We start from the raw sequence: 13,869 nt of genomic DNA, 5'->3' as shown, positions 1-13,869 counted from the left end.
GGGTGGGACATCCTCAAAGAGCACTTGAACTTGGTCCTGCCTGCAGGAGAATCTGTTGCTGGTTCTCTCTCTCTCTCTTTTTTTAAGATTTTATTTATTTATTTGACAGACCAAGAGAGATCACAAGTAGGCAGAGAGGAAGGCAAAGGGGGAGGGGGAAGCAGGCTCCCTGCTGAGCGGAGAGCCCCATGTGGGGCTTGATCTCAAGACCCTGAGATCATGACCTGAGCGGAAGGCAGAGGCTTAACCCACTGAGCCACCCAGATGCCCTCACTGGTGGTTCTCTGTTGGGCGGGCAGGAGGTGCTCGTGGAAGGATCCGCATTTGCTCCTCTAAGCCCTCATCCTCCCTGGTGTGCCCAGTGATGCCCACAGCCCATCCCCACCATCACTCATGTCCCTTGTCAGGCCCCTGTGGCCCTCCCCTCCGCCACTCACGCCCCACTGGTCAGGAACAATCTTTTCTCTCTTCTTGGCAGCTGTCTTGGCCTTCACTCCCTTCTCTGAAATCTGAATCCCTCCAGGAAACTTCTCTGGGTGTCTGAGTGGCTCTGGGTCCCTCTCCCCTTCCCCCAGAGCTGGCCAGGACTGGGGTCTCCAGAGGTTCCCTCCCCCTGCCCACCCCAACCCATCTCTCCTGCTGTGGGAGGGGGTGGGATCTCGCATTCCAGTCTGCCTTAGCTTGGCCCGCTCCTGTGGACTTTGGGTTTCCTTATTGATCTGAAATTCTTCTCCCGTCATGTGGTTTTCTTTATCTGTTTTCTTTATCTGTCCATGGCTATATTTTCCCTTCTTGACCATGTGGATTGTTTCCCTCTGCAGCCTCTACTGTTCAAACAGGAGTTTTGTTTTTTGTTTTTTGTTTCTTCTCATCCGGTTCCAGAGGAGAGGAATGTGGATTTCGCATAGACTGAGGAGGTATTTCCTCCGCTTTGATTTCCGTACCGGGTCAAAGTATCAAAAATAACAAGTCGAACCTTCACATTCAGGCTCTCAAGAAAGATTAAGGGTTGGCTCAGAGTTCTGGATGCTCGGGGTGATTTCCTTAAGGAGCTCAGCTTGGAGGCCAGGCCGGGGAGGGAAAGCCCACAAATGGGCTCCATAGAAAGGTCAGGTGTGGGAGCCCTGCTGTGTCTTTTGGGGTTTTTAAACCTGTGGAGGGTGGTGGGTAACTGGGTTAAAAAACAAAACAAAACAAAACAAAACAAAAACACATTCAAGTGAATTTGGAAGGAAACCAATTAGCTATGGTCTGGGGAGTTTCCAAGACCCAAAGGTGTGCAGAAGGTCAAGCCCCTGGAACGGAGGAGGGCTCCGTCTCAGGGAGGAGGTGTGTCTGGACCACTGAGGCACAGAAGAGACATGGGTTTGTGTTAAAGAGGGTCTATAACCTCACAACAGAGGAGATGTCCCCAGTGGGCTCTTGAACAAGGCCTGAGGGCCCAGCTGGTCCACGCCACGCACAGAGGGACCCCCCCTGTCCCCCAGGGCAGGATGCTTTGAGTTGATAGCAAGAATTTCAGATGAATGAAGGCTTAGGAAAACAGGATGAAGGGTCATATCTACTCCCATTTTTATATCATGTCCGTTTAAAAATGCTTTTCTACACTGGGTGCTAGGCAAGGGGATTACTGTTGATTTGATTCGATGAGATCAGACAGATCAGATCATGGGGCTTTGCAAGTCAGTTCAGCCCAGAGTCAGCTCAGGGGCCGGTATTGAGTCTTCCCTCCTCCGAGTGTCTGAACTCACCACCGGACCCCTAGCTCGGACCCCTAGCTCGTCTCTCCTGCCAGGAGGTGGGGTGGCTCCTGTCCCTGGGGGCCCTCGGAGCCATCAGCCCTCGCTCCGGGCCACAGCACAGTGAGGGGCTGGGCCAGGCTGCTGTGCTTCACGCGGCAGGAGTAGGAGTCCAGGGCTCCGTCCTGTGGGGAAGCTGACATCACCACCCAGGACTGGTAAGTGCTGTTTCCGCTGGGAAGCACGTCTCCCCCTGACTCAGTCTCCTGTGTATCGCCCCCATGAATCCAGTGCAGCTCAATTTCTCGTGGGTAGAAGCCATCAGCCCGGCACTTGAGTGTCTGAGTTTCTCCCGGGGTCCCGTGGCTGGTGATGGACACGGAGGGGGGATCTGCGGAGGGACAGAGCGTGGAGAGCGAGAGCCTGCTCGCTCTCGATGGCTCCCTGCTCCCTCCCCTTTCTGGGCGTCAGTGATGAGCAGAACTCCAAGCTCTGTGTCTGTCTCCCCAGGGAAACTTGGCGAAGATCAGGGAAGGCCGAGGGTTCCCAGGAGCCTCCCGTTGGATCGTGGAATGACCGCCGCTGGCCTTGGGCTCCCCGTCCCGTTCCCAGACGTCTGGGTGAGTTTTGGGGCTGCCTCCTCCCGTGGCTCTATCCATCAGACCCCTCCCTGCTCTGCAGGGCCCTCCTTCTCACTGCTTCCCAAACCCAAGGCTTGCGACAACCAGGCTCTGACAGGCAGGCATTTCCCACACTTGCCTTCATGCACGGCTCTGCCTGGAGGCATCGTCCTAGAGACGCCACCGTGGGATTGGCCGCAGATGATCCCCCCAAACCCCCCAACCCCACTCCCAGCCTGAGATCACCTTGGTCTTTCTCAGCTCAGCTCGGGGGAGCAGGACAGAGGAAGCGGGGTACCTTGTCGGTCCAGGTAGGTCTTGCCGTGTTGCAGGAACCTCCGCAGCATCGCGGGGCACTCCTCTTCCAGGTAGGCCTTGGCCCGCAGCACGTACACTTCTTCCGCCTCCCACTTCTGCTTGGTGATCAGAGCGGCGGGGTCCTGGGGGACCCAGGCGGGGATTTCTTTGTTGAACTCGATGAAGTTCCTTCCGTCATAGGCGTACCTCCAGAATGCTCCGCTGTTTTTGTCATTCCGCAGCTCACAGCCAAACATTCCCTGAAAGGTGTGAGACCCTGCACCCTCCCCGGCCACCCCCGGGGAAGTTAGTCAGCTTGGCACGCACTGCACTGTGTTTTAATAACTTTCACTGCTACCCAGTTTGCAGAAACAACAGGAAGCAAGGTTTTGGAGATCTAAGCACGTGGTCCCTATGTTTTGGTGAATGGGTTATGAGCCAGTCATAGAGTAGAAGATGGAAAGGTGCTTTGGTTTGGTGTTTCAGGCCCCTCTGGGCTAAAATGCATCCTTCCTGGCGGGGAGGGTCAGGGAGACCAGACCACATACCCTGTTCCCAGCTCCCCTGTTCCCGCGGTTAGTGAACTGCGAATACCCTGGGGGTTCTTAGGAACCCCACAGAACCACACTGAAGTGCCATCTCCAAGTTAAACAGAAATTATTTGGAGTTTAACACAGATTCCCTAATCTCTCCTTTTTTCCTCTGTTCTAAGTGGAGTGGATGTCACCACTTGAGTAAACTCTTTCCTGGGGTTTGCTATCCTCATCAGGAATCTCTGAGCCCCCTCTCTGCCCAGGGAGCCACAAGTCTTGGAACCTGGCCTCCTCTGGGAGGGGGGACACGACCGGTGGGGACCTGATACCGATTAGCGCTGTGGGCTCAGGCTCTGATCTCAAGCTCCCTGGGCTCAAACTGCAGATCTCTCTGAGCGCCGACCTGGCTTGAACGTGAGCGTTTAACTTCCCCCTGCTTTGGTCTTCTCCGCTTGCAAACAGCAGCGGCCATGTACGGGTTCAGAGGGTTGCTGGGAGCGCTACCAGCTGGCGTCAGCACCCGTGCCCGGCACACAGTAGGTGCTGATGGGGGTGGGGGTGTCCCGGCTCCCCATCTTCCTCCTACCATAAGTCCATGAGGCCTCCCGAGTCTGTTCCTTACAGTCAGGAAGGTCTTCAGGACTTCATGTAACTCTATCAGTGTGTGGCTTTGAAGTCAGTCCCTGCTGAGCTCCCAGTATGGGCCACGGTTTGTGTGAGGCATTTTCTCTCAATCATTCAATATATTTCACCGGAGCAGGTTATTCGTGGCCGTCCCAGGTGATGGGACGATCAGGCAGACCAAGACCGACGAGGTTCTAGCCTTCATGCAATTGGCAGAGGTAAGTTTTATGGAATCTCTTGGAGGTTCCGGTTCGTGGGTTCAGACCAGGTTATTAAGAACATGCTCACCGTCAAACAGCTAATGACTGGCTGCGACACGATGCGAACCAGATCTGATTGACTCTGGGGTTAGCTCCCTCCCTCCCTGACATCCCTAGGCAGGGGAGCCTGATGCCTTCTAAAGTAGGATCAGCCTCAGGCAGGTCGGAGTGTGGGGTGGAGAGGTGAGGGGTGCCTGGATGAGCGCTGACTCTGACGTCACTTCCTGGGAGACCCGAGGCCTGGGAGTGAGGATGGGGATAAGATGGGGCAGGAGGAGAGCAGGTGCGCTGTGGGGTGGGGGGGATGCAGGTGCGCTGTGGGGTGGGGGGCATGCAGAGTGCCTGCGAATTTCTACCCTCGTCTCTGTTATTTCCATCCTGCTGACCCCTTTCCACTTACCCCTGCAGGGCTGCCCGTTGAGCTAAGACACCCCCGCCCCCCCAGCAGTCCCCTGTTCACTGACCTTCTTTGTCCTTGTAGTAGTCCATGATGTCCGTCAGGGTCTCCATGAAGATCTCCTCCCTGGCCTTCTGGAGTTCACTCTCCTTCTCCCAGTCCTCTAGGCCTTCCATCTGGCTCCAGGGGTACTGGGGGATGGCCTTCCTGTCTTCACTGTCATAGTGAAAGAAATCCTGGTCATTGAGGTAGGCTGTGGCCTGGAAGCTGGGGAAGCCGTCCCTGGGCCTGGAGAGCCCAGTGTAGAAGAAGCTCAGAGAGTAAGGCCCTGAAAAAGAGGAGAGCACTTGGAGGTGTGGGGTCCATGCAGGGGAGGCCCAACGTGGGGCAGCAGAAGGCCAGGGAGGGGGCCGTGGCCTCTGGGCCCCTCTGGAAGCTCATTCAAGTGAAAAGGGCCCTATGTCTATCCTGGGAATGGTACTTTAGACACCATTCTGTGTTTTCACTGCACTGTTTCTTCTTGACACACAAGATCATATTTCTCAGCCTCCTTGTACGTATGTTGGGATCATGCTATTGAGTTCTGGGGATGTGAGAGGGAATGATGTCTTTTTTCTGGTCTGAGGCCCTATGAACTCATTTGCTCATTCATTTATTTATTTTTAAGGATTTTATTTATATAGAGCACAAGTAGGCAGAGAGGCAGGCAGGTGGAGAAGGAGAAGCAGACTACCCACTGAGCAGAGAGCCTGGCATGGGGCTCGATCCCAGGACCCTGAGATTATGATCTGAACTGAGGGCAGATGCTTAACAGACTGAACCACCCAGGTGCCCCTGTCTTTCTTTCTTTCTTTCTTTCTTCTTTTTTTTTTTTTTAATGTGATGACTGTGGAGACTTCAGGATGAAAACAGGAGTCCCAAGATGCAAATAGGCCAGATTCCTGAGTCACCTCAGGGAAGACAGGAAAGTTGCCTTGTCTGTTTTCACTTTACACGAGCAAGAAATAAACATTTTTTAGGGTAAGCCACTAAAAACTTTGTTACTGAAGCATAACCTAGTCTAAGACATAGAATTCGAATGCATAGGAAGAATTTACCAGAAAACTCAGGAGATGACTTAGAATGGATTGGCACAAGGTAAGAGCAGGATCTGGATCTCAGAATTCCCAGGGTTGCACTTTGCATTTTGGCAGGGACTTGGAGAGCAGGGAGCATTTCCAATAATTAATTTGTGATACAATTCATATTGATGTTAATAACATTGGAGGTCATATGGCAGATTCCTAGATAAAGTGCTGAAATTATTCTTGGTGACTAGTTTCTAAATGTGATTAACTTTAGACCTTGTGTAAAGCAAATTACCCTTAGCAGTGGGTGGGCCTCATCTAATCAGTTGAAGGCCACAAGAAAGAAGCCCAGTTCCCCAAAGAAGAATTCTGCCTTTCTGCCTTCAGATTGCCTTTGGACTCAAGGCAACAACACTGACTCTTCTCCACATCTCCAGCCTGCAGATTTCAATTGTGCTAGCCGGTTCCTTAAAATCAATCTCTTTCTCTCTATATATATCTATATATCTTTGTTCTGTTTCTCTGGAGAACCCTGACTAATACAGATTTTGGTGTAGGATGCAATTAACATTTTATTTTATTTTTAATTTTTAAAAAATATTTTATTTATTTATTAGACTCACAGAGAGATCACAAGTAGGCAGAGAGGCAGGCAGAGAGAGCGTGGGGGAAGCAGGCTCCCTGCTGAGCAGAGAGCCTGATACGGGATTCAATTCCAGGACCTGGGATCGTGACCTGAGCCAAAGGCAGAGGCTTTAACCCTCTGAGCTACCCAGGCGCCCCACTGATTAGCATTTTAAAATAAAACATATATTCTCATAGCTTTTAAGTGTCACAAATTTCAAACATGCACAGTTTATTTTTCATTTCTTCATCCTGAAATTGGTGGCCATGAAACAGCCCGTTTTCCTATTCTAGTGTGGACTCTGGTGCTTCCCAGATTCCAGCTGGCTTCTTTCCCCCTAACTTGCCTTCAGGGCTAATGGGCAGCACTGTGGTCTGATGGCAAGGGGGAGGGGACAGATTTCCTTCTACAACCCTGCAGTTAACCTGCCTTCACATCTGCTGCTTAGGGTTGTTCCCTCTCTCTCTGTGAGCCAGACAGACTCATCCAGCCACTGGAAGAAAGGAGGGAACAGGATGTTCTACTCGTGTGGCTCCTGCACTGTCCTGGCTGTGTGACCCTGGCCAGGTCACTTCACCTCTCTGGTCTTGGTTTTGCTCCTTTGTAAGCTAAGGGTTTTAGCTTCTGATTCTCTAAAGCCTCATTTAGCATGACTCCAGAGGCTCCCTCAATCCTTCTTGAAGTTTGGGAGCTGAGTTAGGTGACAGCCTGGGACACCTCTTCCCACAGTATCCTTGGGAATCTCCGCTGCACTAGAGGTCCTTCTCCAGCCCATCTGTCCCTCAGAGCCACCCTGGCTTCCTTACTCACCAGCTTGGGTTTCCTGAGGGACTGCAGGCCCCAGAAGAAGTAGCAGGGACAGCAGGACAGACACCATTGTGTCCATGCTGCCTGACGGGAAGGTTCTGGACTGCCCTGGTGGTAGAGCTCGGAGCAGACTACTTGGAAATAAAGCCAGGTGTAGTTATGGGAATGGTTGGGCTGTGAGCCCAGCCTGGGAAAGGTGACTTCACAGCCAATGAGCCTGCAGGACAGGCTCCTCCTCTGACAGTGACAGAGAAGGGTGCACAAGCCACCCTGGGCAGAGGTGGCCCTCAGCCAGTTCACGGACAGGGTGTAGACTGAGAGCCACAACAGCTGGCTGCAGGCTGGGACTTTGTGCGTCCCCCGGGTGACAGAATGCAAGTGGATGAGGGAGGAAGGGAGGGGGACTGTTAAGTGGCAGATGCCTGGGGTGTGTGTTCCTTTCAGTGGGGGGACTGGGGTGTTGTCAGACGCCCTCTGGAAAAGCTCTGCACATGGCCAGAGAGGGGGTCCCACCCTGCACACTGGCGTTCTGCACAGAGCACATCCACATCTCTGGCTCCCTTTCTTCCTTCCTTTTCCTAATGTTTTCTTTTTTTAAAAAAAGATTTATTTATTTATTTGAGAGAGAGAGTGTGTGTATTTACACGTGCGGGGGAGGGGCACAGGGAGAGGAAGAGGAAGAGAACCCCTAGCGGACCCCTAGCTGAGCACCAAGAGCCGGACATGGGGCTTGATCGTACAACCCTGAGATCACGAAAGCAAGAGTGGGATCCTCAACCGACAGAGCCAGCCAGGCACCCCTGCCCGCCCACCCCAACCCCTTTCTATGCTTGGGGGAATCCAGGGCTTTCCATCATGGAGGCAGAAGAAGCCTGATTCCCCTTTGGGCTCGGTCCAGCAGACGCTGGTGCCCCGGATGCTGAGGCTGGTATTAGTGAAGCAAAGAAGGCGGCAAAGGTGGGCGGCCCTTTCTGGGGAGCTCAGCAGCGGCTGTCACTGCCGTGTCCTGGAAGCCGCGGGGCTACAAGCTGTAGGGGTTCCCACGTCCGGTGAGGGGGTGCCATTTGTCCATACAGCTCGCAGCGGTGTGTGTTCACAGGACTTGCTCTGTGGCGTGATTTTCCCCTGTGCTTCTCCCGCCTAACTCTGAGTCGGGGTTTTCCCGTCTCTCCGTTGATTCTGAGGGCTAACCGATAAATCTGTTTATTTTCTGCTTCAAGTCAGAAATAGATTCCGTTTCAGCAAGTGAGGATCCTGACTGATAATGAAACTGGGACAGGGAGATGGAGGAAGGGTAACTGGACTTGACCATGGGGCCGGACTGTGGCTGAATGAAGACACGATCCAGATGTTTCGGGAACTTTCTTGCAGGCTGTGGTTTTACTCTGCGGAGGGCTAAACACCTGAGTTATCTCTTGTGGTCGGCCAGAGGGAAGTGCTCAATGAAGGCAAGATTTTAGGTCCTAAGCAGCTGCTACCATAGGACAGTGTGAAGGGCTTAAGGAAATCAGGGACCAAAGCCTGGGAAGGTAGAGTCCAGAAGCGCTGGAGAGCCTGAAGAAAAAGAGTGTAGATTCAGAAGCAAGAATTACTGACTTCAAGCACAGCCTGAAAATCAGGCAGTTTTCTGACAGTGTGGAAAGAATCTTTTGTCTTTTGCAATTGCAAGGATGAAACACGAAAACCCAACACTGATTAATGGTTAGAACTGAACAACAGAAAATCAGGTTGCATAACCTAATTACAAAAACCTATTTATTTATCAGAGAGAGAGAGAGAAAGAGAGAGCGCACAAGTAGGCAGAAAGGCAGGCAGGGTGGGAGGGAGAAGCAGTTTCCCGTGCTGAGCAGGGAGTCAGATGCGGGACTCGATCCCCAGACCCTGGGATCATGACCTGAGCTGAAGGCAGACGCTTAACTGACTGAGCCACTGAGGCACCCCGAAAACCTAATAAATCTAATAACCAAGAGGGGTCAGGACTTTCCTGCCGCTCTCCTATGATCATGCCAATAAGACATTATTAGAGAAGGAACTCAAATCTGGAAGTCAGGAAAAAGGCAGCATGGGAGATGTTGTGGTTGAACAGGGCATGGAACAGGATATATATATATATATATACACACATATATTTTTAAATTTTTATTTAAATTATTTATTTAAGTATTTTAAATATTATTTAAATTTCAATTTTAGGGGCACCTGGGTGGCTCAGTCAGTTGTGTTCAATTAAAATGTCCAATTCTTGGTCTCAGCTCAGGTCTTGATCTCAGGGTTTTGAGTTCAAGGTCCAGGTTGGGCTCCACGCTAGGCATGGAGACTACTTAAAAAATCTTATTTTAAAGTAGCCTCTACACCCAGTCCAGGGCTCGAACTCACAGCCCCAGAATCCCGAGTTGCATGCTCCATCGACTGAGTCAGCGAGGTGCCTCAGAAATGCCAAATTCTGTTGGCAGATAAAGGACAAATTGTGTAAGGACAGGGATCGTGTCTGTCGTGTTCGTTTTTCTGTCCCTAGTGCTTGGCCCATTGCTTGACAGAGAGAAAGACAATCAAATAACACTTACAAAAATAGACCAATGGATACATGAGCAAAGGTAAAAAGAGATGGTGCCAGACCTATGTGAGGGTCACTAAGGCCAATTTGGTGCAAACTGGGCTCATGAAGATTGAGGGGTTGGACAGGTGGGGTGACAAATTCAAAAGGGAGTTTGGAATCAGGTTCTGGAGGGCCCCAATCCAACGAATATCCAATACCATCCAATGAATGAGCCACATCCCACTCCTGCGTCTTGCCCCTAACATCCTGTGGGCTCTGCGTACCCCACCCTCTACTCAGTGGTTCTTGGCCTTTTCTGTCATCTCCTCCCTTGCCAGTTAACCTCAAGATAATTAATTTTTTTTTTTTAAATTTAAAACTTTATTTTCTTTCAAGATAGTTTTTTCTTTTTTAAAGTAGTCTCCATTACACCCAGCATGGAGCCCAGCGCAGGGCTTGAACTCAAGACCCTGGGATTAAGACCTGAGCGGAAATCAAGAGTCAGATGCTTAACTGACCAAGCCATCCAGGCGACCCCCAAGATAATTTTAAATGCATAAAATAAAATACGGAGGATATGAAGGGAGTCAGTTACATGGAAACACAGGTCTTCCCACGTACACTTGGGGCTGATGGGCTGTTTGCAGAGTGGTCCGCCAATATAGAGCGATATGCAATTCCAAAGTGGCTGAGGAATTGCCAAGAAGAAGACAGTTTGTGGCAATGAGGTCCTCTTGGGGTGGGGTGTTCTCAGAGCCCACTTGAACTTGGTCCTGCCTGCAGGAGAATCTGTTGCTGGTTCTCTGTTGGGCGGGCAGGAGGTGCTCGTGGAAGGATCCGCATTTGCTCCTCTAGGCCCCTCATCCTCCCTGGTGTGCCCAGTGATGCCCACAGCCCATCCCCACCATCACTCATGTCCCTTGTCAGGCCCCTGTGGCCCTCCCCTCTGCCACTCACGCCCCACTGGTCAGGAACAATCTTTTCTCTCTTCTTGGCAGCTGTCTTGGCTTTCACTTCCTTCTCTGAAATCTGAATCCCTCCAGGAAACTTCTCTGGGTGTCTGAGTGGCTCTGGGTCCCTCTTCCCTTCCCCCACAGCTGGCCAGGACTGGGGTCTCCAGAGGTTCCCTCCCCCTGCCCACCCCAACCCATCTCTCTTGCTGTGGGAGGGGGTGGGATCTCGCATTCCAGTCTGCCTTAGCTTGGCCTGTTCCTGTGGACTTTGGGTTTCGTTATTGATCTGAAATTCTTCTCCTGTCATGTGATTTTTTCAAATTTGTTCAAGGGGCCAGAAGTTGCTTTGAAATACCACTGGCTGAATTGTTCCCTTCTGAGTTATTTGGTTTCTCTTCCATGACCAAGTATCAAAGACAGTATTTTCACATGTTGTGCACCCAATTAGGCATGAGAAAAACTACGAATGAGAGAGAGAAGCAAAAGTTCCATGGGGCTTAACCAGGCAAGTTTCTCCCTGGGGAGCTCAAGATAAGGACAGAATCTGAACTTAGGTACCTTCCTTGAGGGTCAGGAGTGAGCCGGCAATGTCCTTCCCTGTTCGCATTCTTGTCCTGAATGCAGAGCTTTTAAGAATTAGTTTTTTTTTTTTTTTTAAGATTTTTTTATTTATTTGTTAGAGAGAGAGAGAGAGATACAGAGCGCAAACACAGGCAGACAGAGTGGCAGGCTAGAGGCAGAGGGAGAAGCAGGCTCCCTGCCGAGCAAGGGGCCCGATGTGGGACTCAATCCCAGGACGCTGGGATCATGACCTGAGCCGAAGGCAGCCGCTTAACCAACTGAGCCAACCAGGCGTCCCTTAAGAATTAGTTTTAGTGGGTTAGGGGCACCTGGGTGGCTCAGTGGGTTAAGCCTCTGCCTTTGGCTCAGGTCATGATCTCAGGGTCCTGGGATCCAGCCCGACATAGGGCTCTCTGCTCGTCAGGGAGCCTGCTTCCCCCCCGCTCCACCCTCTGCCTACTTGTGATCTCTCTCTCTCTGTGTCAAATAAATAAATAAAATCTTAAAAAAATATATTTTTAGTGGGTTAAGTAGGATTCTGAGGAACATCATTCTATACTTTGAAGCCCTCTTTCTCTTCCACTGGGTCTTTGACATGCTATGTCCCCTCTTGTCAAGGTTTCTTGACCCTCCTCTTGCTCATTGCTGGTGAGTAGAACACAGGGAGCACTGAACACTTAGTTCCGGGAGCAGGTGATCCCTCCGAGCATATCAGGGCTTTCATCCTCCAGGCAGGCCTCAGCCACTTGACTGGGATGTTCTCAGATTCCTACTTCTGATTGGCGTCCAGGTCTACAGGGTCCAAGGTCATGCAGGCTAGGATTTCTTTGTTGAATTTGATGAATCCGTTCATTGTCGTAGGTGCATCTCCAGAACACTACCCTGCTTTTAAAATTTTTTACTCTAGAGCTCTCAGTTCAAATTCTGCAGAAGGAGCAAGACCCTGAATGTAGCCCCTGCTCCGCCGCCAGCTAGTCTGGCCTCATTTCCATCTCTGTTCTGTTTCTTAACATTTTTTTATTAGTGATTTTAGCCTATAAAGCTATAAAAGCAGTTGACGGTTGAGTTAGTTTTTTGTTTAAAATAAATTTCCGGGGGTGCCTGGATTCTTTAGTCAGTTGAACATCCAACTCGTGGTTTCAACTCAGGTCATGATCTCAGGGTTGTGAGATTTAGTCCCAAGTCAGGCTCTGCGCTCAGTGTGGAGTCTGCTTCAGATTCTCTCTCCCTCTTCCTTACTCTCTCTCTCTCTCAAGTAAATAAATAAACAAATAAAATCTTTTATTTTTATTTTTATTTATTTATTTATTTTTATTTATTTTTTTAAAAAGATTTTATTTATTTATTTGACAGAGAGAAATCCCAAGTAGATGGAGAGGCAGGCAGAGAGAGAGAGAGGGAAGCAGGCTCCCTGCTGAGCAGAGAGCCCGATGCGGGACTCGATCCCAGGACCCTGAGATCATGACCTGAGCCGAAGGCAGCGGCTTAACCCACTGAGCCACCCAGGCGCCCAACAAATAAAATCTTTTAAAACATAATAAAATAATTTTTCAGTGGGTGCCTGGGTGGCTCAGTCAGTGGAGTACGTGACTCTTGATCTCAGGGCTCTAATTTTTTTTTTAAGATTTTATTTATTTATTTGACAGATGGAGATCACAGAGAGGCAGAGAGAATGGAGGAAGCAGGCTCCCTGCTGAGCAGAGAGCCCGATGCAGGACTCGATCCCAAGACCCTGGGATAATGACCTGAGCCAAAGGCAGAGGCTTAACCCACTGAATCACCCAGGCTCAGGCGCCCCATCTTTCTATGTTCTATTCAACAGCAACCTCCTCACCAATCATATTAATCTTGTCTCAACACACGCAGAGAGTCACCAAAGAGAAATGTGGGAGCGCCTTTTGGATGTGACCCTGCCTCACCAGTAGGAGCAATCATTTTGTGAGCGGCAGAGCTCGCACCGACAACTGGTTAACCCAGCACAGAGGTGGGGGTGGCACGGTCAAGGGTGCATTGGGGCAGGGCAATCTGCCATGGGCCTTGAGTTTCCTGCATGTTCTTACAACGCCAAGCCTTGTGTGATCTTTATCTGGGCCATATCTCAGGGCAGTGTTTGCAGTGAGCGACCTTAAGAGATGACTTTTGGAGAAAGATGGGATTCATGATAACTCACTGGAAAGGCATGCATTCCTCAAGGTCAGTGTTCCTTGATCGTACCCCAAGCCTACTGCCTGTGGAGCATCCACTTGCATTCCTTTAGAGTTACTGTCTGGGATTTAGGGGTGCAGGGCAACCCTGGTCAACATGATGCTCATACTGCTTGCCTTGCCACGACCCACAGTCCTTTGTCTATGTCCCAGAGTTCTCCTGTCTTCTGCCAGCATCCATGAAACAATAACAGGTTAATATATGGGCTCCAGTAGGGTTAAATCCCAAACTCTGACAAGCCCTTGCCTCAGGGGATGGTCCCATGTCCCTCCCCTCTGCATTTGGATCCCTGCTGGCAGAGGGGCTTCTGTGTGCCGAGGTGACCAACCCGCCTGTGTGCTCCAGTCTTGGTAGAGGGGGGTTGAGCAGAGAAGGAAGTGAGCAGCACTGATATGCTGGTGCAATTTTGGGAAAGCTGGTCTACCACCGCAGGGCGAACAGGGTGATCTAGCCCTCACTGCTGGCCCCCTGGAGCTGTGGCGGACCTGCACACCTAGTGTCCTTACTTCTGGTCCAAGCCAGACATTGCCACTCAGATGGGTGTTTCTTGAGCCTTAGAGGTGATATCCCATTTGCCACAAGAGGGCGCTTACCCGTGGCTGGGAGCGAGACATCAGACCTGCGGACGCTCCTCTGTCAGTTGAA

The 13,869-nt window shown here is 50.9% G+C and overlaps 2 protein-coding genes across 6 annotated transcripts in view; one reads left to right on the top strand and one right to left on the bottom strand.

Annotated features, from left to right (window-relative positions):
* Positions 1-1,548: 1,548 nt before the first annotated feature.
* On the bottom strand, positions 1,549-7,148 carry AZGP1 (alpha-2-glycoprotein 1, zinc-binding). The gene is made up of 4 exons (XM_032328304.1): positions 6,973-7,148; positions 4,538-4,798; positions 2,658-2,933; positions 1,549-2,130 (listed from the first exon to the last, which is right to left on the bottom strand). Exons 1-4 carry the CDS (start codon positions 7,046-7,048, stop codon positions 1,775-1,777), a joined length of 969 nt encoding a protein of 322 aa, XP_032184195.1. The 5' UTR covers positions 7,049-7,148; the 3' UTR covers positions 1,549-1,774.
* The window catches only part of GJC3 (gap junction protein gamma 3), a 35,859-nt gene continuing 24,119 nt past the window's right edge, over positions 2,130-13,869 (top strand). Inside the window, exons 1-4 of one of the 5 annotated variants that reach the window (XR_004281956.1) lie at positions 2,130-2,359; positions 2,621-3,603; positions 3,950-4,031; positions 4,112-4,539. The gene's annotated coding sequence lies outside the window, so the exon portion shown is untranslated. Of the gene's footprint in view, positions 2,360-2,620; positions 4,032-4,111; positions 4,540-5,137; positions 5,172-13,869 lie in introns of those variants that run through there. The other 4 variants (XR_004281957.1, XR_004281955.1, XM_032328306.1 and 1 more) reach the window with 4 other exon arrangements.

This window comes from Mustela erminea, chromosome 20 (assembly GCF_009829155.1).
Source record: "Mustela erminea isolate mMusErm1 chromosome 20, mMusErm1.Pri, whole genome shotgun sequence".
Classification (NCBI taxonomy): Eukaryota; Metazoa; Chordata; class Mammalia; order Carnivora; family Mustelidae; genus Mustela; species Mustela erminea.
Note: the sequence above shows the minus strand (reverse complement) of the source record. Positions and strands in the feature narration are given on the sequence as shown.